This window comes from Pseudophryne corroboree, chromosome 7 (assembly GCF_028390025.1).
Source record: "Pseudophryne corroboree isolate aPseCor3 chromosome 7, aPseCor3.hap2, whole genome shotgun sequence".
Lineage (NCBI taxonomy): Eukaryota > Metazoa > Chordata > Amphibia > Anura > Myobatrachidae > Pseudophryne > Pseudophryne corroboree.
The window spans coordinates 360209022-360236693 of record NC_086450.1 but is presented as its reverse complement, the minus strand read 5'-3'; the positions used below and the strand labels follow the sequence as shown (position 1 = coordinate 360236693).

The 27672-nt window shown below is 43.2% G+C and overlaps 1 protein-coding gene across 1 annotated transcript in view; it reads right to left on the bottom strand.

Moving 5' to 3' along the window:
• Positions 1–27672, bottom strand: part of CYTH3 (cytohesin 3) — a 262694-nt gene that overhangs the window by 62551 nt on the left and 172471 nt on the right. Inside the window, exon 9 of the mRNA XM_063934469.1 lies at positions 10851–10962. Within this exon, the coding sequence (XP_063790539.1) occupies positions 10851–10962 (112 nt within the window). The remainder of the gene's footprint in view (positions 1–10850; positions 10963–27672) is intronic.

Sequence of the window (27672 nt, the reverse complement as noted above, 5' to 3'; positions counted from 1 at the left end):
GGATTTGGGGTTTTCTTAAAGTGTAAGCCACAATCATCAAAATTATAACAAATAAAGGCTTGATATATCTCACTTTGCCTGTAATAAGTCTGTATAATATATTAGTTTCACCTTTTAAGTTGAATTACTGAAATAAATGAACTTTTGCACGATATTCTAATTTTCTGAGTTCAACCTGTACATTACATATGTCTGGAAGAGGGAATATACCCAAGACATGCCAATTTCAACACCATTCATAAAAAGAACAAAATAACTCTCAGGGTAAAGCAGTGAACAGGATGGTACAACATCACTATCGGCTGGACTGTCACTGACTACGTCAAGTGTCCTCAAAGGAAATGATTTGTGAGGCTGCACAAAGACAGAGCAGGTGTGCGGAATTCAATGCACCTCTGATATACAGTCTGTGTTTTCTGATCAGATGCTAGAGGTTGCATCTACATTTCACATCTCTGGAGAACAATAGTTTAACTAGATTTTTCTCTTTACTATTTTTACATTGTAGGTTTGCAGAATCAGTCGTATTTTTATTGTGCACCACAGCAAAGCTCTTTAGCCTCATCAAGGGATGTGCATCATGCTGAAAGGAGAAAATAATCAATCTAATGCTTCCTAGCAAGCCACGGGCCATTCAAAGGCCTCTTGCCTGCCCATCCATCCTCTGGGTCAACAGTTGGCCAGCCCAACACGGCAGCATAATTACTCTACAATCCATCAAAGAGATTGTTTTAATATAATTGAATCGTCCTTAATTAAATCTCATGCAAACAAATTGCAGACCTAAATGAATCACTGCTGTGGAAGCTTATAACTATCTGGAGATGAAGGACAAACCTTCTGCCCAGGTCCACGACCATTCCGTCACCACAGAATACCATAAAAAATAACTTCTCCCATATACATTGCTTACATTTCCTCTTCAGCCATCGTGTCATTAAACAACAGTTTACTATAGCATTTAATATATTCTAAGCATCTTTATATCTTATGCACTACTGTCCTAGGTCAGGGCCCCTCTAAAGTCTTGACATCCGAAAGGTGTATACATTAATAAGGAACACAGAACTAGATTAGGACCTGGCGGAACAGCAAGAGATATTGGTTCTGGAAATCACACAGAAGTGTAATCCCTCATCTAAGATAACAGATGTTTCCATTCATCTGCATTTATCTTAGGAAACATTTCCCTCTTCTTATCAGCAGATGGCAAAGCAGACATCCATCCACAAAACTGCAATCCACGCAATTTGTGTTGGCACACGGAAGCAAAACCATCCACTCTGTCTGCACTGGCTCTCTCTACTGTGTCACAGGCCCACCGTTTTACAAAGCCAGCTTGCTGTCAGAGATGTGCAAAGGGGACAAAATATACGTACAGCATAAAATAAAGATAATACAGTGTAATAAGAACCATGAGGAACATTACAGGGAAATGAATGCACTAGTACCACCGCAAAAGCTGCTGTAACCCATAGCAACCATATTGTAAGTACTGTTTTTTAGTAGGCTGAAATGCTGGCAGTCAGGATGCCAGCGGTCAGAATACTGGCCGCGGCATCCCGCTGTTTACAATCCAAGGGATCGGGTAAGCATGCCCCTCACCCCCTAACCCTCCCTTACTGCAGCCTAAACCTAACTGTGCTTCCTCCCACCCCCCTTCAGCTAACTATTCTCGGTGGTGGCCACCCTAAACCCCCCCCCCCCCCCTACCTCCACCCAGAATAACTCTAACCCTCCGCGGTGGTGCCTAGCCCTATCCACCCCTCCCCACAGCCTAAACAGAACACACACATGCCTGTGGCTTACCTCTCCAGCGGGCCGGCAGAAACTCGATCGGGATGCTGGCGCCGGCATTGTGATCTCATTCGAGATGCCGGCGCTAGCATTTTGCAGTCAGAATTTCGACAGCCAGAAACCCGACCGGATCCCCTTTAGAACAGTGTTTCTCAAACCTGGTAAACCAGGTCCTAATGAAACCCTAACAGTGCATGTTTTCCAGGGGTGTAGTATGGTATGCCGGTGGTCGGGCGCACGGTGGCCAGCATACCGGCGCCGGAATCCCGACCGACGGCATACCGACAGCTGGGCGAGAGCAAATGAGACCCTTGCGGGCACGGTGGCGCGCCACACTATCTATTCTCCCTCCATGGGGGTCGTGGACCCCCAAGAGGGAGAAAAGCTGTCGGTATGCCGGCGGTCGTGATTCCGGCGCCGGTATGCTGGTCGTCGGGAGCCCGGCCGCCAGCAAACTGAAGACAACCCATTTTCCAGATCATCTAGCTGGAGAACAGGGGTGTTAAACAACACAACAGATCTACTGGTAATAATAATTATTCCTGTGGAAACCTTGAAAACATGCACTATTAGGGTTCCACAAGGACAAAGTTTGATAAATACACTGGTTTAGAAAATGAAATCCGACATGTCAATGGCTGTTATGGTTCATAGCACAATTACTTTAGTTTCCTGTGCACCAATTTTTATTAACTGCCTCACACGTATTTGTACTGTAGAAAACAGCATTGAAGAAAGTGACGTATTGGGATGGCCAATTAAGAGAAGATCTTATATTGATTTTCAGAAATGTTAAGTGAAGCAGAGAGCTGGGAAAAATAAGGTGACGGTGTTAAATGTAACTCAATCCACCAGCTAATCTGCCTGTAGACGACACGACAAGCACTGAGCATCAAGTGATTTATTCATGAGCATTTAGAGGACCACTCCCATCTCCTATGGGAATTTAGTGACCAGAAGGGTATGCATGGAAGGCAGCCACTGGAAGGGAAAATGCAGCTCAGCCTAACATTGAACAGCTTGTCCTGATGCACAGCATTACACTCGAGAAGGGAGATGAAAGATGGCATCTCCCCAATTGCCAGTGTCTCCTCACGCTAGCTCGACCGTTGCTGTCCCAATCATTATTTGTCACTGTCCTTGAAATCACCTCTCAATCATGAGCAAACTCACAGAATTCTATGATACATTGGTGGTGCATCAAAAATGCACATGAAAATGTCATTATATTGTTGTGAATTTAAAAGATTATCATAAAGCATTACTAAAGGGAGACTGTATCTTATGTAGGTTTGTTCTGCTTTATTTTACCTCATAAGGGGCTCATATAACGTGAGAATTTGGTAGGAAAATTGTAATAACCTAGCACAGAAGTTCCAGTGAGAAAATGGTGCCTTATCTTTTATTCTCAGTTACCTCTATCGGCATATAAATTATCTGCAGCATGAAATGCCTTTTAAAAGCAAGCTTACATTTTTACATTTCCTTTCATAATTAATGAGTTAAATAAATGAGTATGTTCATGTTGCAGCCTTTATAAAAGGTGCTGATACACTCAGCTAATACAGACATTTTATCCCTGTTCTATAAACGCCTTATTTTCCATAGGATCTTTTCTAATCTGGAAACCTAAAATAAAAACAGTCAAAGGGAAATTAGAGCCTAATTCAGCATGGACCGCTATTCAGAGAAATAGCAAATTGAGCGATTATCAAACGACTGCGCATGCATAGCGTTCACATTGCGCACGTGCGAGTGGTAATGGCGACAGTAAATGCGTACAGATCGTCATTGCTGTTTGACTGGCAGGAATCCAGCGCTTCTGGCGGAAACCTGCCATTTGCTGGGTGTTAGAAAAAAATCTGCAGCCGTTTTTGAGGAGGGTCTCTGACGTCAGACCAGACCACTTCCTGGCCGTCTCAGCCGCAGATTAGTGGCAGCCTCAGACCATCTCACATTTGCTCAGATGGCAAAGTATCTTCAATGTTCCGGGAATTGCATCTGCGAGTGGATAGCAAACTGCGAGGAATTTGCAATTTTGCACGGGACGTTTTTTCTTCCTGACGGGGCAGCGCCATTCTACTCACAGACAACTGCAATTTCTCTGAATAGCAATCCATGCTGAATTAGGCCCTTAGTCACAAAACGTTCCCACAACCTGTATAGAGAGATGGCAGACCCATGTCTAATAACCAACATGTATATGTCCACATTATGCCTACTCTGTGGTATTAGCATTAAAGCAATGAAAACCTGTGGTGAACATGACTAATAAATCTAATTTGCTCACTCGAAATTTACGTTAACCGCTTTTTTACTATTACTCTTTTGCAGATATTCATTCTAGGCACTCTTATTGTAGAGAATTATTTCTGGAGGCTAGGTTAAGTGATCAGGTTACGAGTTAAATCACAACGTGAAAGCGAAAGGTTAGCAGCAAGGATTTATGTTGGAATGTATTTACCAGACTCTTAATACACTGAAAATGGAAACACTCCCCCATCACATAGTTCTGTTGTTCTCCTCCTGAGGATCATATTCGGTCTGTGGCACTTTGGCTTCCTCAGAAATTAGCCATCGTGCTACAGGCACTTTGGAGTCTAATTCCTCGCAGCCTTCTAAAAAGTCTGCAGATCTGGAATGAACCCTTACAAATCAAGCGGCTGGTAAATTGCTATGGTTGTTTAACGAATTGTTATTAGAGAATCGAAGCTTGGCAGAAGAATCAGGAAGATTTTTCAACCAAAAATAAAATGCAAAATGGTGATTATGTGGAGAAAAAAAAAAAAAATACAAAAAAGCACCATTCTGTGATTATTTTTTTAAACGTTTGCAAAATTATAGTGGAATAAAAAAATAAAAAAAATAAAAGTGAATGAAAAACTAAAAAAGTGTGTGGCTGGAAGCGTTTGTGTACGTACCTCCTAACGCAGAATAAGCAGAGACAGCCAGTCACAGAACAGAAAGGTGAAAGGTCATAGGCCATAAGGAAAACAAGAAGGCACATTTAAACCACTTATTAAAAATCATAGCCAAACCAAACCAATACAAACTCACAGATAATATGGAAAAATTAAAAGACACACAAAAATAATCACTGTTTATCGATAAATGCATTCATTTTTTTTCCCATTCTTTTTTTTTTCCAAAAAGCATACCCATTGGCATCAGCTGTAGCAACATAGATCTTAAAATGGTGGGATTGTTAATACAAATGTGTATTCCGAGTGCTTGTGTATGAAAAGTCCCCTATTCAATTACTGCATTATACAGTATAAGTGCACCTGTCACCTACTCACAAAAAGGAGACTATAAACAGACAAGGAACTTATTTGCATCATTTGGTCATGAGGCATTTTGTGCTATATGCCTCATTGGTATTACAAGTTCCTCATGAACAGATATGCTGAATATTGGATCAGTCCACAAAATGGCCACCTCCACCATGTAGATAACAGGAACACATTAAGCCACCTTGAAGGTTTCTGAAAGAGGTTCATCCTCCATGAGCCTTTCTGAATACGAGAAGATACAAAGACTAGACCATATTATTACAGCAGTGAGTGGTAAAGAAGAGGAAGCCTTATAAAAAGAGATTCAGCACACAAGTATGGCCATGTGTGTCCTTAGCTTAAATCTGATGGGCCGCCAACTGTTTTGGTACATAACCTAGAGCCTCATGTGGAAGAAGGCCAAACAAAGGTGTTCACTGAAAGGTAAATGCATGCTTAGTAGACCTAGACACACACTGTCACTATTCACAATATTGGCTTCAATGCTGGGAGGACCAAAATGCATCAAGCAGTGTCTAGGGGTACGGTCGGTTCAGCATTTGGAATTAGTGCTGTGAATAGACAGTACAGCCCCAAGAGTGCTTTAGGCACTCTATGCTATAAGCAGGTCCACAACCCTCAGTATGTATGTACTCTGCAGTATGTATGTGCATTTTAAAGGCTTTCCTATGCATTGCAAAATAATTCCAATGGATTCTCAATATTGGGCCAAAAAGTAGAAGAAACCCACACATTGCTATGTAAGAACAGGTGGCTTTATGTGAAACTGCTACTAGTAAAATTCACAAACATACATGCTGAAGTTTCAGAATTTTACCAAATTCAAGATAATCGAGATGGTCTTTGTATCAGCCCAAACGATATTAAAACAAACTGCAGGCTAGGAGGAGATGACTGCACAAGACAAAGACTGGGATTCAGCCTATGTCATACAAAACAGTTTAAGGTCTGTTTACATATATGTATTTGTAAATTGATTTAGAGGTTCTTTTGAAGGACAGCTGAAGATTCATGGAATGCAGATTAGAAACATCACAGAATCATATGTAAACCTCCCCATTGCTTGTTATTCTGATCATTCATTAGCCATTTTCTGGAATGGTGTACATACAAAGCCATTTGCTCAAGCACTCGAATCCAAGTACACATTGGTGACACACCTATGTGGCAAAATTGCACAGAACCAGCTACACAGTACTTGGACAATGACTTCCCATTGGTCAGAAGAATGCAGTCTCCTTTAACTGGATAGCATAATGAAGGTCTGTTGTGTAAAGGAAAACAATATCTCTTCATTGTTACTTTCTGGAAAGCTTCTAAGACATGGACATAATTGTGTGCACTTTACTAGTAGATCCTCAGTCAGCCAGCGATGCTGTCCTTTAGAAGAAGCATGGTAACAGTTTCCTACAAAGTTTTCACCTTATTATTTTTCAAGCATGTGAATATAATAAAGTAAAATATAATCTTACCAAAAAATATGCAATTGGCATTTACTACAGCAGCTTGACAGGCAATATGGGAGCTACAATGACCACTGCCAAACACTGCACTGAGGAAGCCATGGTGTACAGACTTGGATATCAATGGAAAGCTGATGGCATGCACTGAAGATTTTTAGATTGCCTCAAACTTTACCGAATGATAACGAAACAGCAATAAAGCGTTTTGGATTTAGGCTTTAGCTTCTAAGCATCTTTAATTATTATGTGTTTGCTATGAAGAGCGCTTCTTTGAAGATAACTTCATTATACGACTGATAACGAAATTAACATGCAAAAATGTAGCTGCAGGGCTCTGTATACTAATTAAAAGAAGCCTTTTCACAATGTATACAGTGGTAGCCCATTCTCATATTCCAGTCCTCAAGTTATGGGGTGTTCTTTAATATCTAAAAAACATCTGTCACTGTTTTGTCCACACTTGGATGTCATCATTGTCTAACTTTGATTCTTCAGTAAAGAAAAATTAGTTAATATATATAGGTCTTAACTTTAGTGCTAGACACTTCTGTTATTTGGGTACTCACATTTAATGTATTATAAGCCACCTGGGAGCAAATTCTACCATGTAAATGACTTGTAAAAGCAGGTTAGATGAAGAGATAATGGGAAAAGGTTTTGGTCTTCTCTATGTTGCAGTAAAGATAACTTGCTCAGCAATACACTGGGCTATTTGCAAGTCTTATTAACCAGAGAGATCATTGAGATACACTGGGAAACGAAAAGCACACGTTTAATTCCTCTAATGTATCCAAAACAAACTAATCATAACCTAATTTTCTTTTGCTTAAGCAATTAGTCTCTTTCCATTTGAAAAGCACCTGCCATCTGTATACATTAGTGGCAGCCATTTTGTGAGCATAATTCAAGAGTCTGAATTCACTGGAAACCTGCAACAGCAAGGTATTTCCTGACCACCAATCACGAGGCACAAATTACCAGTGCAGTGACTGACCAGGCTGCTTCATCAGAATGACTGGTTTGGTCTACAAAATGGCAGTTTCCACTGTATGCAAGCGACAGGTGCTCTTTATGGAAAGTATAGTATATAATGTATACACAATACAAAGGCTTTCTAAATGACTGAGGAACATGCAAAGACAACTGAAAGCCTTCTCATTTGAGCCAAATAATTATGAATGGTGCATCTTTATCCCCGTAATTACTGGCAATTTCTCCTAAGTATTGTCAACATTTTCTTTTTTTTAAATTAACTATCTAGAGTGTCTAGGTCAATGTGGAAGCACATCAGGTTTTTATTTCATACAATATCATGCACTAAGGGGTCAATTCAATTAGACATGAGGGGGAGGGGCAAATTGCTGTTTTAACTGCATGGAAATGTGCGGCCTGATCTTTCCTTGGACTCGTAGATTTTTATACACGGCCTTATGGGGTACAGTGAGTGCAGGATATAGCCGTACTTATTTGCAGACATGAGTAATTTGCAGCTAATTGAATCAACCCCTAAAAGAGAGCCCTGGTGTACAGCCTAGTGGGAAAATATGGCGAGTCTATTATGGTCTGACATTTTGCCAGAATAAAACAAGCCACAAGAGAACTATTGTTAGGTCACATTTAATTTAGGAGACAAACTCCTTTAACAAGAGCTAAGGTAGACCAAATGATGGCCTATTTTATTGCAGAGCAAAAGATAATTTGGTGGCAAAGAATACAATACTGAGTAGTGACTACAAATTTTCGATACGCAAACGTTCCATAAAAAACTTCCTCCCCCAGAATGTGTGCAAACTCAAATTTCATGAATAAACTAGCCAGTAGCTGACTAAACTGGATTCAAAATCTGTAAATTTGATTAAAAATTCCTATTTAGCTTGTTTATATGACAATGCACATGGAGATATTATGAGTGACAATATGCACACATGTGGATTATAATTCTTTTAAATAATTTTTCTGGTGAACATGTTAAAAAGTGGACCTTCATATTTGTACAAAAATGGACTAATGGTTTTGTTTATCATTTTCTTTAATACAGGTTGAGTATCCCATATCCAAATATTCCAAAATACGGAATTTTTTGAGTGAGACTGAGATAGTGTAACCTTTGTTTTTTGTTGGCTCAATGTATACAAATATTGTTTAGTACACAAAGTTATTAAAAATATTGTATTACATGACCTTCAGGCTGTATGTTTAAGGCGTATATGAAAAATAAATGAATTGTGTGTATGTACACAAACTTTGTTTACTGCACAAAGGAGGTAATTCAGACCTGATCGTAGATGTGCGAAAAAATCAGGCAGAGGCAGTCGCATCTGTGTGCGCACGCACAGTGCGGCTGCTGCGCTTGTGCACACTTCACCAGCCTTCAGCCCTTGAAAGCTGCCGCAGCAGCGTCCAGGTCTGTATTAGGCCGAAAGTTATTACAAATATTGGCAAAAATTACCTTCAGGATGAGTGTATAAGGTATATATGAAACATAAATGCATTTATAGACTTGGGTACCATCTTCATGATAACTCATTATGGTATACAATTATTCCAAAATACGGAAAAGTCAAATATCCAAAATATTTCTGGTACCAAGCATTTTGGATATGGGATGCTCTGTACTTTCATTTCCCCACATTATGTGTATGGGGAGGCTAAACAACTTTATTACCTAATATAGGAAAACACTCCGTCAACCTCACTTCAAGTGACAGCAATGTCACATGACTCCTAAGCATAGCACCTAAGATCACACATCATCACTGAATAATAGGTAACATATAAACCCATAAATAAATAACTAAATGAACTTAAAACACAACTCTCACTAGTCACTATAGATTATGAGAAATGTTCATGTAAATAACAAACTTCTTCAAGGCTTTCTAGAAGTTTTAAGAACAGTGGACAACAAAAAGGGGAACTGCAATATTACAAACGTTCCAACAAGACCCCCTTATAGTATTTGGGTACAAAATGCTCTGTTCTCAAATGTCCCACTTAATTGCAGGTACCTGCTGACAATTAACATATATCCCTTCCGACAATTCAGCTCAGGAAACTGGAACAGCAGGCGAAGCAGGAAGATTAGGAACAGGGCTCTTTGTACTAGAGAGAATGGGTCTACAGTGGGTACGTAATACTGGACTATGCGGATACAAATCAAATTGCTACTGTGGCTTGTAATGTGATGGGCTGAAATAATTATTGAGCAGCTAAGCAATGCATGGATAGTCTGCCTCTAAATTTGCTTCAATTAACTGAACAATCTCCAGATGGAAAGAAATTTTCTACTTAGGGAGAAAATATTTGATTTATATAGTCCGATATTTTCAACAAAAATAAAACGTAAAAGAAAATCTATTTTATTATAAATAATAAATATATATAATAGAATGGTGTAATGATATATTAAAATTAGCAGTGTATATCTTTGTACAAAAAATTAACAATATTTAAATGGTATTAAAACATTTTCTAGAACGTAATTAGTGAAATACAATGTATCCTGGGATGATAAACTTGAGATGATGGATGCAGACATAATATAAATAGATATTTACATTTAAGGGGTCTATTCAATTCTAGTCGGAACTGCTATCTAGTAGGCTGACAATATTATCCCTTTAACCTGGGACACTCATGAATTACATATGTTCTGTGTCTGGCTGACTACATGCCTGCATTTCACCTGGGTTTAAGCAGCCACAGAACCTGTGTAATTCATGAGTGTCCCAGATTAAAGGGATAATATGGTCAGCCTAAGTCTAGTTGGAAAGATGGTAGTTTCCGGTTTTTTTAGGTCGAATCGTGATTCGAGCTATTCAGTTGAGCTGTCGTTTTTCAGACTTGTTGGCAATTCTGACTTTTGTCGAAAAACACGTGGATCAGCAGATTAGCCGCGGATCCACGTGTTTTGTCGGATTTGCGGCCAAATCCGACATGTTTTTGGTCAGTTTTCGACAATGTCAATCAGACTTTAAAAAAAGTCAGATTGACAATGTCGAAAAACGGCCAAAACCTTCCGGATTTGGCCTCAAATTGAATACTGAACTGTCGGATCCTTTCCGTCAGAAAGGATCCGACATCAATTGAATAGACCCCTAAGTTGTAAACCTCTGATATTGAAAACAAAAGTGCTATTAACGGCTATGAATAGACTTTGTCCTTTGCATGACATTCCCTGAGGCTAGAAAGGAGCAGGGCAGGTAGATACTGTAAATGCTAAGATAGAACTGAAGAAGACAGTCTAGGACTCAACAACGATAAAATCAATCCACACATGTATTGTAATTCAACTGACCTAACTTTAAGAGCCAGCCTTCTCTGTCAGGGTTGAAAAACGTGTGCGTCAAGTCGTTCCCATCGTCTTCCGGGATTTTAAAGGGCTCATTCTTAATACTCTCATACAAATTCTGGAAAGAGAATAAAACGTCTAGCATGACTTGTTTGCATGGAATGTTGCAGAAGAAAAATGTTGCCTTAAAAATAAAATACATTTGTTGCAAACCTGCAAAAAAATTCTTCAATGCAACACAATTGAAGGATAGGAGAGAGAATTACACTTGCTAGAAAAACTGGATATATTGCACAGTAACCAGGAGCAAGTATGTCCACATACGTAACCCTCTCCCATAATTGTACTGCAGAGAAATTAGGGTTGAGCAGAGTGGTCTCATTACAGTATAGGATGGCATAATATGGCGAGCGCATTATAATTTCAGCATATAAAATCACAACTAGCTGAAAATGCTAAATAATTATAGATGTACAGAGAACCCATATGAAAAGAGTAGCACAGTAAAAACTCTTTAATCCACAGGTTCTCAAACTCGGTCCTCAGGACCCCACACGGTTCATGTTTTGCAGGTCACCTGTAGATTTTTCAAATGCGACAGTTGGTAATACACAGTGCACCTGCTGGGTGACATGGAAACCGTGAACAGTGTGGGGTCCTGAGGATCGAGTCTGAGAACCACTGCGTTTAATCCATAGTAACAAGTGAATCAAGTGATGTATCAAGCAGTGAAAGGTAGAGAAGTGGACTAATGGAAAAGTTGAACTTGATAAATGCTACCTCAAAGATGATTGGTTACTATGGGCAACTTCTCTACTGGTCCACTTCTCCACTGTTCTGATACATCAACCCCAAGGTTCTGTTCTGATTAATACATTCTAACAAATACATGATCACTCCTTATGCAGCACCTTTTTCCCTGCATGTCAATTTTAATAGAAGTTCCCCATATTACAGATGAGTTTAAACAATCTCTTAATTGCACATCCAAACTTCTGCACAGTTGTTGTATATCCAGACTTTATGCACATTACTATATCTCTGACAACATATGTACCAATCATGTTTCCAACCTTAGCGTAGCTCATAGTTCCCTGGCCAGCAGTTGTGGTGCATGCTAATGCGGACAGGACTTCCAATTTACAATGCTTTCTTTTTTACCTTTCATTTTAGAATAGGGAATAAGAGGAAACCATTTCCATGGTCATGGACACTGCTTTTCACACAGTACAGGGTAAGTGTGTCTGGTCACTGAATTTTGGAGTGGTAGATTGAAAACACTTAACACTACTTACAAAGCCCATTAAAAATTATAAATAAGCCTCTAAAAGTGTGGGTCAATGGAAGTGTTTTCCAGTTTAGCCTACCTTTATTCCATCACGTATAGCATGCAAAAGCAAGCAAACATTGCACTCCATTAAACACCAAATGATAAGGCCATGTGTTTGCTATGGTCTCACTCCAAAGGCTTCATTTCGAAGGTTTATCATTTGCTGCTGCTGCTGTATAACTAAGCAATAAAGAACCCCATGAACTTAAATGATATGAAGACATGGGGGAGGGGGGAACCTTAAACCCTGACCTATGAGTGCTAGTCAGGAGTTTTTTGTGACCAAAAGCTCCATGTGTCTCAAAATCAAAGAGAACTTTTGAACATTACTACACAGAAGTCAGCTGGTTCTGTATCACATCCAAATGATCCACTTAAATGCAGGAAATCTACACTAGAAGGGTTGTGGGCAAACTGGCACACTACAACATTTTGTGGCTCTATCCTAAACTCACCCCATTATTGAAAGAAAAACAGTCTTATTAGCAGAATGACTAAGAGCCAAATCTTGCTATGCTTATGATGCTCGTTGTACCCAAATCCAATCCGGATGCCCATAAAATAAGGAGCCACGTAAATCGGCATACACTATCTATACCCTGCTAGATTCCCCAAATCCCCTCCTCCAAATCTCTCACTAGCATTCTCTATCAGCTCACCCACCACCCTGTTCTCATCATTCCTGAACTTTCTTTTAATATTACTATAAATGGGAAGTGAGGGGAGAGGAGAGGAGGGGAGGGGAGGGGGGCAGTGTATTCTTTTTGGGATTAAATAGTTAACTGATGTAAATATTAACTGAAATACATAGTGCATCAATATGGAATATACAGTATAAACCACTAGCACATACTAATATTGCTTCCTTTGTAACCCTCCCGCCTTTCTCGTGGCTTTCTGTGTTTCCTCCTTACTGTGAAAAAGACAATAAAATAATATTTAAAGAATAAAAGTAAAAACAATAGTCACTAAAAATGAAGCCAGTCCTTTACAACAACAAAAAATAGGATTTTGGTACTAACCAGGTAAATCCTTTTCTTTGAATCCATAGGGGGCACTGGAGTACTCTTGGGATATGGACGGCTTCCACAGGAAGTAGGCACTGAATAAATTAATTTTGAAACTACACCTCCATATCCCTGAGTACCTCAGTGTTTTTTACTGAGCCGAACAGGAGCGACAGAGAGGTTGACAGTGTAGAATTACATATAACATAACGGACAACAATAAAGTTGACACAACATTACTGACAACTAAACAGTTGACACCATAACTGATTAGAACTTGTTAATCTGAACCAGTCGGTGAAAATGTGTTACCATAAGATCTACTGAACCTACCCCAAACCAGGTAAACTGCTCTGGGTGGGCGTCCAGTGCCCCCTATGGATTCAAAGAAAAGGATTTACCTGGTAAGTACCAAAATCCTATTTTCTTTTTCATCCACTAGGGGTCACTGGAGTACTCTTGGGACGTACCAAAGTTTCCCCCCGTGGGCGGGAGAGCTGTTTGGCACCTGTAACACTAGGCGGCCAAAGCTAGATGCTGATGCCTCCAACGTATCAAACTTGTAGAGGCGCACAAACGTGTGGACCGAAGACCATGTGGCCGCCCGGCAAAGCTGTGTCGTAGAAGCTCCACGACTCGCTGCCCATGATGTTCCCACAGCCCGTGTGGAATGAGCTGTTACTGATGTAGGCGGCTGTAACCTAGCATGAAGGTAAGCCTGACGTATGGTCAGTTTAATCCAACTGGATAAGGTCTGTCTAGAAGCTGGCCAACTCATCTTGGCAGCATCAGAGAGAGCAAACAACGTATCCGTCTTACGAACGGTCGACGTTCGGGATACATAAATGCGCGTACCACATCCAACCTACCAGAGTCTCCTGTAACACAGGAACTACTATTGGTTGATTGATGTGAAAAGATGACACTACCTTTGGTAGAAAAGCGGAATTCGTCCGGAGTTCCGCTCTGTCATCATGAAACACTAAATACGGTGGCTTGCACGACAAAGCACCCAAATCTGAAACACGCCTTGCTGACGCTAAGGCTAAAAGAAAAATTGTTTTCCCAATTGAGAAATTTAAATATCCACTTGTTGTAAGGGTTCATAATAAAAAGACTGTAAGAAATCTAAAAACCAGATTCAAGTCTTATGGCGCAGTAGGTGGAGTGAATGGAGGCTGAACTCTGAGGACACCCTGCATAAAGGTGTGAACCGACGGCAATAGGGCCAATCTACTATGAAAATAAATGGACAACGCCGATATCTGCACTTTAAGTGTGGATAAACTCAGACCTCTATCTAACCCCATCTGTAGAAATAACAAAAGACGGGATAACTTAAAAGATGATGTCGGAAACTTCCGAGCTTCACACCAACCTACATAGGCACGCCAAATTCTGTAATAATGAGCTGCCGTAACCGGCTTCCTAGATCGTAACATGGTTGGTATAACCGATTCTGGAATGCCCTCTCTTCTTAAGAGGGCTGTCTCAACAGCCACCCCGTCAAACGCGGCCGCGCTAAATCGGGGTAAAGGAACGGACCCTGCTGAAACAGGTCAGAACGTAGTGGGAGCGGCCAAAGACCGACTGCGAGTAGACCGCGGAGATCCGAGAACCAAGCTCTCCGAGGCCAAAGAAGCGCCACTAGTATAACTGTGACGGACTCTCCTTTGATCCGTTTTAGCCACAGAGGGAGCAGTGGAAATGGTGGAAACAGATACACGAGACTGTATGGCCACGTGATTGTGAGAGCATCCACTGCCACTGCCTTTGGATCTCTCGTTCTGGACACGACCTGGGGCGTTTGATGATTGTGGCGAAAAGCCATCAGGTCCACCTGCAGGTAACTCCATTTCTGGACCAGCATGTGAAATACTTCTGGATTTAATGCCCATTCTCATTGAAAATTCAGACGGCTGAGATAATCCGCCTCCCAGTTGTCCACTCCCGGAATGACTACTGCCGACAATATCATTTGGTAATACTCGGCCCAATAGAGGATTTAAGCTACTTCCCGCATTGCCATACGGCTTTTCGTTCCTTCTTGTTTGTTGATGTATGCGACCGCCGTCGCATTGTCTGACTGCACCTGAACAGCCTGAGCCTGCAGCCTGTGCACTGCTTGTCGTAGCGCATTGTAAATTGCCCGGAGTTCCAGGACATTTATAGACCGCAATCTTTCGTGAACCGCCCAGAGACCCTGGAGCTGATAATTTTGAACTACAGCTCCCTAACCTCTGAGACTCGCGTCCGCCGTGAGAATTATCCAATTCCAGTCACCGAACCGTTTCCCTGCGGTTAGATTCTGTACTTTGAGCCACCAGAGTAGAGACACTCTGGCCCTTGGAGACAACCTCACCCTGCGGTAAATCTGCAGATGCGAGCCCGACCACTGTGCGAGCACATCCAATTGAAAAGGACGTGAGTGAAGTCCTCCGAACTGAAGCGCTTCGAAAGCCGCCACTATTGTGTCTAATAGGCGAATGCACAAATGAACCGAGACTGTGCGTGGCTTGAGCACTAATTGTACCAGATGACGAATGACCTGTACTTTCTGTTCGGGTAGGTAAATTCTTTGATTTACCGTATCGAGAATCATGCCTAGGAATTGAAGTCGTTGAGACGGAATCGTTCAGGAATTCGCGTAGACAATGGTAGGAAATCAGATTCCCCCCCCCCCACTTGGTCTGCGATCTATCTCGTTTGGAATCCGACTCCGCCTGTTAGGAACGTAGCCAAAGTGGACGTTATGCGCCACTAGCGAAGCTGAAAACGCAAGAACCAACTGCCAACGTCCAAAGAAGCTGTAGGTAGCAAGAAGTGTAAGGTGGTCTTTATTTAGGGCAAACCTGAACTGGAGTGCCCTGCCCCTACAGCCTTGTTACCTCAAAACCCTTACCAAAGCAGGGCGAAGCAACAGCCCTACTGCTGTGTAGGGTACACTCCGATAGGTAGTAAAACACCCAATAATTGTAATTGTCTCTCATTGGAAATCGTTCAGCCTTCGCTGAGAACCTGACGCACTGGCCTGGTGCTATGAGGGCTGGCAGTAAATCGACCGCAACAATCTAACTGAAACAGTAAAAAAAAAAAAAAAATTTTTTTTTTTTCCTTTCAGGCAGTACATGCCCCCGTATTCCCCCAAAAGAGGACCGGTAAGGGTCTGTCTGTGCAGTTTTTACGCAGAGCACTAACCACTATACGATCACGACAACTTAAACGAGCCAGGTAGGAGACGAACCTACAATCTTGTTATCTATAGTCAGATGCGTTATACATTGCGCCTCTGGCCCAGATTCGTATTTGTCCGACACACTGTGTGACCGACTTTGCAGCGAAGCTGCTTGTTTGACTATGCATTAGACTTAGTGATCATGTACTCCAACCAGTAAGTACACCACGGAAGTAACGTGTGTATTAACCTGCATTACCGTGCATGTGGTTACCAGCAATAGTGAATCTTCCTGTAGAGTCATGCTGTACAAAAAACAATTAATAAATTAAACTCCTAACAACACACCGCTCCTCCAGATGCTAAGTGTTGTAGAGCAGCAACCTCCGGGAAAGAACCAGGAAGTAACGTTAAAAGAAAATGGTGTCCTACCATGTTTTTTTTGTTTTTTTGTTTTTTTGTTTTTTTAACACCTGTTAAACCAGGATCTGAACCAGTGTCCATGCAATCACAATGTTCACTGTGACCTGAAAGCCTAACCACTTAGCTACAGAGCCACCTGTAAAAACAATAAGCAAAGCTGCTGCAGATGAGGCCTGAACTCACCATGTTTGCCGTGCTCAACAGATACTGTTTAATAAGCACTGTGTGCTGACCAATTAGTCTTGCTTACTGCAAAATAGATTTTTAATGTCAGTATATATATATATATATATATATATATATATATCTCTCTACACATACATACAACAATGTATATTCACACATACTCAGACCTTAATAAATATATATATATTCCATATATGTATACATACACATATATATTATATACCCATATACAAATATCCAGATATATCCTGATACAGAGGTATAATAAGATTTTACTTACCGATAAATCTATTTCTCGGAGTCCGTAGTGGATGCTGGGGTTCCTGAAAGGACCATGGGGAATAGCGGCTCCGCAGGAGACAGGGCACAAAAAGTAAAGCTTTTTCCGATCAGGTGGTGTGCACTGGCTCCTCCCCCTATGACCCTCCTCCAGACTCCAGTTAGGTACTGTGCCCGTACGAGCGTACACAATAAGGGAGGATTTTGAATCCCGGGTAAGACTCATACCAGCCACACCAATCACACCGTACAACTTGTGATCTAAACCCAGTTAACAGTATGATAACAGCGGAGCCTCTGAAAGATGGCTTCCTACAACAATAACCCGAATAAGTTAACAATAACTATGTACAATTTATGCAGATAATCCGCACTTGGGATGGGCGCCCAGCATCCACTACGGACTCCGAGAAATAGATTTATCGGTAAGTAAAATCTTATTTTCTCTATCGTCCTAGTGGATGCTGGGGTTCCTGAAAGGACCATGGGGATTATACCAAAGCTCCCAAACGGGCGGGAGAGTGCGGATGACTCTGCAGCACCGAATGAGAGAACTCCAGGTCCTCCTTAGCCAGAGTATCAAATTTGTAAAATTTTACAAACGTGTTCTCCCCTGACCACGTAGCTGCTCGGCAAAGTTGTAATGCCGAGACCCCTCGGGCAGCCGCCCAAGATGAGCCCACCTTCCTTGTGGAGTGGGCCTTTACAGATTTAGGCTGTGGCAGGCCTGCCACAGAATGTGCCAGTTGGATTGTGCTACAGATCCAACGAGCAATCGTCTGCTTAGACGCAGGAGCACCCATCTTGTTGGGTGCATACAATATAAACAACGAGTCAGATTTTCTGACTCCAGCTGTTCTTGCAATATATATTTTTAATGCTCTGACAACGTCCAGTAACTTGGAGTCCTCCAAGTCACTTGTAGCCGCAGGCACTACAATAGGCTGGTTCAGATGAAATGCTGACACCACCTTAGGGAGAAAATGCGGACGAGTCCGCAGTTCTGCCCTGTCCGAATGGAAAATCAGATATGGGCTTTTGTAAGATAAAGCTGCCAATTCTGACACTCTCCTGGCAGAAGCCAGGGCTAGAAGCATGGTCACTTTCCAAGTGAGATATTTCAAATCCACCTTATTTAGTGGTTCAAACCAATGAGATTTTAGAAAATCCAAAACTACATTGAGATCCCACGGTGCCACTGGAGGCACCACAGGAGGCTGTATATGCAGCACTTCCTTCACAAAGGTCTGGACTTCAGGGACTGAAGCCAATTCTTTTTGAAAGAAAATCGACAGGGCCGAAATTTGAACCTTAATAGATCCCAATTTGAGACCCATAGACAATCCTGATTGCAGGAAATGTAGGAATCGACCCAGTTGAAATTCCTCCGTCGGAGCACTCCGATCTTCGCACCACGCAACATATTTTCGCCAAATTCGGTGATAATGTTGCACGGTTACTTCTTTCCTTGCTTTAATCAAAGTAGGAATGACTTCTTCCGGCATGCCTTTTTCCATTAGGATCCGGCGTTCAACCGCCATGCCGTCAAACGCAGCCGCGGTAAGTCTTGAAACAGACAGGGACCCTGCTGAAGCAAGTCCCTCCTTAGAGGTAGAGGCCACGGATCTTCCGTGATCATCTCTTGAAGTTCCGGGTACCAAGTCCTTCTTGGCCAATCCGGAACCACTAGTATCGTTCTTACGCCTCTTTGCCGTATAATTCTCAATACTTTTGGTATGAGAGGCAGAGGAGGAAACACATACACCGACTGGTACACCCAAGGCGTTACCAGCGCGTCCACAGCTATTGCCTGCGGATCTCTTGACCTGGCGCAATACCTGTCCAGTTTTTTGTTGAGGCGAGACGCCATCATGTCCACCATTGGTCTTTCCCAACGGGTTACCAGCATGTGGAAGACTTCTGGATGAAGTCCCCACTCTCCCGGGTGAAGATCGTGTCTGCTGAGGAAGTCTGCTTCCCAGTTGTCCACTCCCGGGATGAACACTGCTGATAGCGCTATCACATGATTCTCTGCCCAGCGAAGAATCCTTGCAGCTTCTGCCATTGCACTCCTGCTTCTTGTGCCGCCCTGTCTGTTCACATGGGCGACTGCCGTGATGTTGTCCGACTGGATCAACACCGGTTTTCCCTGAAGCAGAGGTTCTGCCTGGCTTAGAGCATTGTATATTGCTCTTAGTTCCAGAATGTTTATGTGAAGAGACGTTTCCAGGCTCGTCCATACTCCCTGGAAGTTTCTTCCTTGTGTGACTGCTCCCCAGCCTCTCAGGCTGGCGTCCGTGGTCACCAGGATCCAATCCTGTATGCCGAATCTGCGGCCCTCCAATAGATGAGGACTCTGCAACCACCACAGAAGAGACACCCTTGTCCTTGGAGACAGGGTTATCCGTAGGTGCATCTGAAGATGCGACCCTGACCATTTGTCCAACAGATCCCTTTGGAAAATTCTTGCGTGGAATCTGCCGAATGGAATTTCTTCGTAAGAAGCTACCATTTTTCCCAGGACTCTTGTGCATTGATGTACAGACACCTTTCCTGGTTTTAGGAGGTTCCTGACAAGCTCGGATAACTCCTTGGCTTTTTCCTCCGGGAGAAAAACCTTTTTCTGAACCGTGTCCAGAATCATCCCTAGGAACAGCAGACGAGTTGTCGGCATTAACTGGGATTTTGGAATATTCAGAATCCACCCGTGCTGTTTTAGCACTTCTTGAGACAGTGCTAATCCCATCTCTAGCTGTTCTCTGGACCTCGCCCTTATTAGGAGATCGTCCAAGTATGGGATAATTAATACGCCTTTTCTTCGAAGAAGAATCATCATCTCGGCCATTACCTTTGTAAAGATCCGAGGTGCCGTGGACAATCCGAACGGCAGCGTCTGAAACTGATAGTGACAGTTTTGTACAACGAACCTGAGGTACCCCTGGTGTGAGGGGTAAATTGGAACGTGGAGATACGCATCCTTGATGTCCAAGGATACCATAAAGTCCCCCTCTTCCAGGTTCGCTATCACTGCTCTGAGTGACTCCATTTTGAACTTGAACTTCTTTATGTACAGGTTCAAGGACTTCAGATTTAGAATAGGCCTTACCGAGCCATCCGGCTTCGGTACCACAAAAAGAGTGGAATAATACCCCTTCCCTTGTTGTAGAAGAGGTACCTTGACTATCACCTGCTGAGAGTACAGCTTGTGAATGGCTTCCAAAACCGTCTCCCTTTCGGAGGGGGACGTTGGTAAAGCAGACTTCAGGAAACGGCGAGGTGGATCCGTCTCTAATTCCAACCTGTACCCTTGAGATATTATCTGCAGGATCCAGGGATCTACCTGCGAGTGAGCCCACTGCGCGCTGTAATTTTTGAGACGACCGCCCACCATCCCCGAGTCCGCTTGAGGAGCCCCAGCGTCATGCTGAGGCTTTTGTAGAAGCCGGGGAGGGCTTCTGTTCCTGGGAAGGAGCTGCGTGTTGCTGTCTCTTCCCTCGACCTTTGCCTCGTGGCAGATATGAATAGCCCTTTGCTCTCTTATTTTTAAAGGAACGAAAGGGCTGCGGTTGAAAAGTCGGTGCCTTTTTCTGTGGGGGAGTGACTTGAGGTAGAAAGGTGGATTTCCCGGCTGTAGCCGTGGCCACCAAATCTGATAGACCGACTCCAAATAACTCCTCCCCTTTATACGGCAAAACTTCCATATGCCGTTTTGAATCCGCATCACCTGACCACTGTCGCGTCCATAAAGCTCTTCTGGCCGAAATGGACATAGCACTTACCCGTGATGCCAGTGTGCAGATATCCCTCTGTGCATCACGCATATAAAGAAATGCATCCTTTATTTGTTCTAACGACAGTAAAATATTGTCCCTGTCCAGGGTATCAATATTTTCAATCAGGGACTCTGACCAAACTACCCCAGCACTGCCCATCCAGGCAGTCGCTACAGCTGGTCGTAGTATAACACCTGCATGTGTGTATATACTTTTTTGGATATTTTCCATCCTCCTATCTGATGGATCTTTAAGTGCGGCCGTCTCAGGAGAGGGTAACGCCACTTGTTTAGATAAGCGTGTTAGCGCCTTGTCCACCCTAGGAGGTGTTTCCCAGCGCTCCCTAACCTCTGGCGGGAAAGGGTATAATGCCAATAATTTCTTTGAAATTATCAGTTTTTTATCAGGGGCAACCCACGCTTCATTACACACGTCATTTAATTCTTCTGATTCAGGAAAAACTATAGGTAGTTTTTTCATACCCCACATAATACCCTGTTTAGTGGTACCTGTAGTATCAGCTAAATGTAACGCCTCCTTCATTGCCAAAATCATATAACGTGTGGCCCTACTGGAAAATACGGTTGATTCGTCACCGTCACCACTGGAGTCATCGCCTGTGTCTGGGTCTGTGTCGACCGACTGAGGCAAAGGGCGTTTCACAGCCCCTGACGGTGTTTGAGTCGCCTGGACAGGCACTAATTGATTGTCCGGCCGCCTCATGTCGTCAAACGACTGCTTTAGCGTGTTGACACTATCCCGTAGTTCCATAAATAAAGGCATCCATTCCGGTGTCGACTCCCTAGGGGGTGACATCCTCATATTTGGCAATTGCTCCGCCTCCACACCAATATCGTCCTCATACATGTCGACACACACGTACCGACACACAGCAGACACACAGGGAATGCTCCTAACGAAGACAGGACCCACTAGCCCTTTGGGGAGACAGAGGGAGAGTTTGCCAGCACACACCAAAAGCGCTATATATATATATCAGGGATAGCCTTATAATAAGTGCTCCCTTATAGCTGCTTTGTTATATCAAATTATCGCCATAAATGTGCCCCCCCCTCTCTGTTTTACCCTGTTTCTGTAGTGCAGTGCAGGGGAGAGACTTGGGAGCCGTCCTGACCAGCGGAACTGTGAGAGGAAATGGCGCCGTGTGCTGAGGAGATAGGCCCCGCCCCTTTTCTGGCGGGCTCGTCTCCCGCTATTTAGAGAAATCAGGCAGGGGTTAAATATCTCCATATAGCCTCTAGGGCTATATGTGAGGTATTTTTAGCCTTTATAGGTAATCATTTTGCCTCCCAGGGCGCCCCCCTCCCAGCGCCCTGCACCCTCAGTGACTGCCGTGTGAAGTGTGCTGAGAGGAAAATGGCGCACAGCTGCAGTGCTGTGCGCTACCTTTTGAAGACTGCAGGAGTCTTCAGCCGCCGATTCTGGACCTCTTCTGTCTTCAGCATCTGCAAGGGGGCCGGCGGCGTGGCTCCGGTGACCATCCAGGCTGTACCCGTGATCGTCCCTCTGGAGCTTGATGTCCAGTAGCCAAGAAGCCAATCCATCCTGCACGCAGGTGAGTTGACTCCTTCTCCCCTCAGTCCCTCGCTGCAGTGATCCTGTTGCCAGCAGGAATCACTGTAAAATAAAAAACCTAGCTAAACTTTTTCTAAGCAGCTCTTTAGGAGAGCCACCTAGATTGCACCCTTCTCGGCCGGGCACAAAAATCTAACTGGAGTCTGGAGGAGGGTCATAGGGGGAGGAGCCAGTGCACACCACCTGATCGGAAAAAGCTTTACTTTTTGTGCCCTGTCTCCTGCGGAGCCGCTATTCCCCATGGTCCTTTCAGGAACCCCAGCATCCACTAGGACGATAGAGAAAATACATTTTTTAGAAGTCTGAAACTAAATGTGAGCTCACACAGGCTTAAAACCTGAGATGACTGCTGCTTAACCACAGCTTAGTTAATGGGCCCTATCTAGTGGCCGGCGCCGGGAGCGCGCTCTTGGGAGCAGCCTCTGGAGAGCTATCCTGACTGTTAAACCTATGGTAGGTTTATATTGATAGTGTAAGCCCCAACTGAGCTATTTTTAACAGTTTGAACTAGCATGTATTAGTATGCAATCTAGTTGGATCACCAGTTTCCCCCAGATGGCAAAACACTATGCACATTGCTTAGCTTCCAAGCTCAGATGAGTTTGGGCGTATCCAGAGTGGTGTGGCTGTAGATTAAAAATACCTACAGCACCTTGTACTCCCAGGTGGCTAATCAGGCCCAACACTGCTTAGCTTCCAAAATCAGATGAGATTGGGCGTATCCAGTGTGGTGTGGCCAAGTGAATTAAGCCAAAGCTGCTGCAGGCTTTGCAGTGCTCTACAGCACAGGTTCTCAAACTCGGTCCTCAGGACCCCACACAGTGCATGTTTTGCAGGTCTCCTCACAGAATCACAAGTGAAATAATTAGCTCCACCTGTGGACCTTTTAAAATGTGTCAGTGAGTAATTAATACACATGTGCACTTGCAGGGTTACCTGCAAAACATGCACTGTGTGGGGTCCTGAGGACCGAGTTTGAGAACCACTGCTCTACAGATACTGTTTTATAAGCACCATGTGCTGACCAATTGATATAACATATCTTACTTTACAACAGTGAACCAAGCCAGTATTTGGCTGCCACAGCCATGATTCAGATTTGCAGTCTTTAGGATCATTATAAACAGTTTATGAAATAAATAATTAGTAAGTGTATACCCATGTTTTAGACATGGCAGGGAAACTGCTTATTAGTAATTGCTGGTGTCTTACCAATGCAGACAGACAATACACAAAAAAACAAAAAACAAAGACAGACAACTTGCACGACTCAGTCTCTATAAATATATATCTGGCCAAGTGCAGTGCACGCCAGCAATATGCCTGCTTAACACCCCTGCGCCTTCAATGGAGGAGAGATGTAACACAGGAAATTTCTGGAAATACAACAGGAAAACAACAGGAAGCATGGTTAATATGTCCCCATGCTCACAGTATAACACAAAGTGCCGACTTATAATTATGTAGGCAGATTTAATAAACATCTTATGTTGCACTCAAACCTGCACATGTAACTTGTATCATGTTTTAACAAAGACTTCATAGCCTATTGTAATACATATGCAGCGCTGCTGTATTCCCTTTATCAATAAGAGTTGAATCATAATCTTTTATCCAGTGACCCTGACATTTCTGTGTGTAGGGAACATCACTGTGGCAGCAAAGTTACTCATGGAGCGGCCTATGCATAAAACCATGTGGCTGACGCAGCTCAGAGCGGCGGGGGACCACACACACACACAGTATCCCACACAGTGGGGCGGCAGCGTGAGCTGACCGCCCCGTTCAACATACCTGGACCCTGTGGTGAGGGCTATGACGGGCCTTCTCTGTAAGTTCCGTCCAGCCTTTACTGCAGGTTTTAGTCCTGCACATGGTAGTGAGGGAGCTCTTTTTAGAGAGGTCCGACACCCACAGCTGCTAAAGCAGCCTTCACTATCCCGGACCCACGCCTATTGGAAGGGGGGAAGGGATGTGGTAAATCGTTGAAAAATGAAAAAACTTAGAAAAAATTCCAATGAAATGTGGACCTCTGTGGCAGCAAAGCCACAAGCCTACTAACTGTGTCGAGCACAGAAAAAACACTGAGGTACTCAGGGATATGGAGGGGAGGTGTAGTTTCAAAATTAATTTATTCAGTGCCTACTTCCTGTGGAAGCCGTCCATATCCCAAGAGTACTCCAGTGACCCCTAGTGGATGAAAAAGAAATAAAAAAATAATTTATTTATATATATATATATATATATATATATATATATATATATATATATATATATACACATACATACACACACACACACACACACATATATATATATATATACAAGTGGCAATCATTTAAACGGCAAAGACAGGTTTATTTTGCCATGTAAATGATTGGCATTTACCAAAAAAAAAACAGGAGAACTCTCACAAAATCTCTCACTTTCTGATTCTCACACCCTATTACATTCCTCCTATAGTGCCAATGTACTCCTCAGTCCTGTATACCTCAGCAGCTAAATAAGTATGGTTTTCATATTATGACACAAAATGAAACAGAAGGTGGTCAGAACCTTTTCCCTACAGGCACAGATAATTAAAATGGTGTGTGTGTGTGTGTGTGTGTGTGGGGGGGGGGGATTACAAAAATATGTAGTTATGGTTGATTTATCGTCGATAACTCTATTTATACTAAATCCACAGGATAAACATTGGGATATGAGGTAGCGTCAGCGGACTGGCACATACAATTAAAACTTTCGGCCTCCTAGAATGCAATGGATCAGTGCCTTATATCCCCGCCTCCTGGCTCAGGCAATTCAGTTGATACCAAAGCTCAAGGCAGGAGCATCATAGAGAGCCCTAATCAGGCGAGAAGAACACACATGCACACCCTTCCATACAAGGAGGAAGAGGTTAGTAGGTGAAAGGATTCTCAAATAAGGTGCGTCAGGGTGGGATCCCTGTGGATACTGTGGACTTAGGAGAAATAGAGTTATCGACTGTAAGTCTACCATAACTATGTATTTCTCCTGCAGGGTCCACAGAATATCCACAGGATGAACAATGGGATTTCCCAAAGCAAATTTAGTGGTGGGGACGCTCCTGATTGGACAAGAGAATCCTTTGTCCGAATTTAGCGTCCTGAGAGGCAAACGTATCAAAGGCATAAAGTCTAATGAATGTGTTAACGGAAGACCACGTGGCTGTGTTACATATCTGTTCAGCTGAAGCACCACATTCTGCTGCCCATGAAGGACCTACCTTATGAGTAGAGTGAGCAGAGACATTAGCCGGCACAGGGAGATTAGCTTGAGAATATGCTTCTGAAATCGTCATTCGTAGCCAACTCGCCAGTGTCTGCTTGTCAGCAGGCCATCCTGTCTTGTGAAATCCGTAGAGAACGAAGAAAGTGTCTTTCTGGTGACACTGGTACAATCTACATAGATCCTTAAGGCACGAACTACGTCCAACAATGTATCTCCCGCAGAAAGGTCCGGCCCTTGGAAGGCTGGTACTGCAATTTCTTAGTTAAGGTGGAATTTAGGCACCACCTTCGGAAGCTAACCAGATTTGGTTCTGAGAACCGCTCTATCTGGATGAAAATCAGAAAAGGAGGGCGACATAATAATGCCCCTAAATCTGAAACTCTTCTAGGTGAAGCAATAGCCAGTAGAAAAAGAGCTTAAGCTGTCAGCCATTTAAGATCCACTTGCTTTAGTGATGGAGCTACTTGAAGCACCTTTACGATTAAACTTAAATCCCAAGGCACTGTAGGAGGAACAAAAGGAGGTTGGATATGAAGCATTCCATGGAAAAAAGTGCAAACATCATGTAGGTTAGAAATTTTCTTTTGGAACCATACAGTCAATGCTGACACCTGCACTCTCAAGGAAGCCACCCGTAGACCTTTGTCCATTCCTGCCTAAAGGAATGCTAGGACTATGGAAACTGTGAAAGACCTAGGGTCAAATTTCCGTTCACTGCACCATTGAATATAGGCTTGCCATATTCGGTGATAAGTGTGAGCTGAGGATGGTTCCTTGCTCTGAGCATTGTCTGAATTACCTGATGTGAGAATCCTCTTGCTTTCAGGATGGAAGTCTAAAGAGCCACGCCTGTCAAAGAGAGTCTATCCAGGTGCTTGTAATAGCAAGGACCCTGAGACAGCAGATCTGGACGTTGAGGGAGTAGGAATGGAGCATCCATCAACAGCCTCTGCAGATCTGTGTACCAATGCCTTCTAGGCCAAGCCGGAGCTATTAGTATCACGGCGACTTTCCTTGTTTTACTTTTCGCACCACCCTGGGCAACAGGGCGATTGGTGGAAGCACATAGGCCAGACGAAAGTCCCATCTTACTAATAGGGCATACACAAAGGTCGCCCTGGGATCTTTTGTTCTTGACCCGTATGTGGGATGCGGGAACTTTGTTGCCATGAGATCCATCTCCGGTAATCCCCACTTGTCTACCAGAGTCTGGAAGACCTCGGGATGTAAAGCCCATTCGTTTGCATGAATGGCGTGTGGACTGTGAAAATCCGCTTCCCAGTTTAGTACTCCTAGAATAAACACTGCTGACAAGGCTGGATGATGAAATTCTGCCCACCTTAACGTGCGGATTACCTCCTTCATTGCTTTTAGGCCGCAAGTTCCTTCCTGATGATTGAGGAACGCTATTGCCGTTGCATTGTCCGAGCAAATTTGAACTGGTTTCCCCTGAAGGATGTCCTTTGCCTGAATCAGTGCCATATATATATGGCCCGGAGTTCCAATATATTTTTTGGCAGGCAACTTTCTTCCTTGGTCCACTGCCCTTGGAAGCAACTTCTTCCTGACACTGCTCTCCAGCCCTGAAGACAGGCATCAGTTGTCAGAACTTCCCAATCTGATATCCAAAAGGGTCTGCCTTTGTCCAGATGGGATGTCTGTAGTCACCAGTCTAATGACCTCCTTACTTCCAGAGGAAGGACCACAGTATGCATTTTTATTGTCTTATGTAACCCATTCCATTTAGAATCAGATGTTGTATAGGCCTCGAGTGGAAATGAGCTTACTCCACCATGTCGAATGTCGA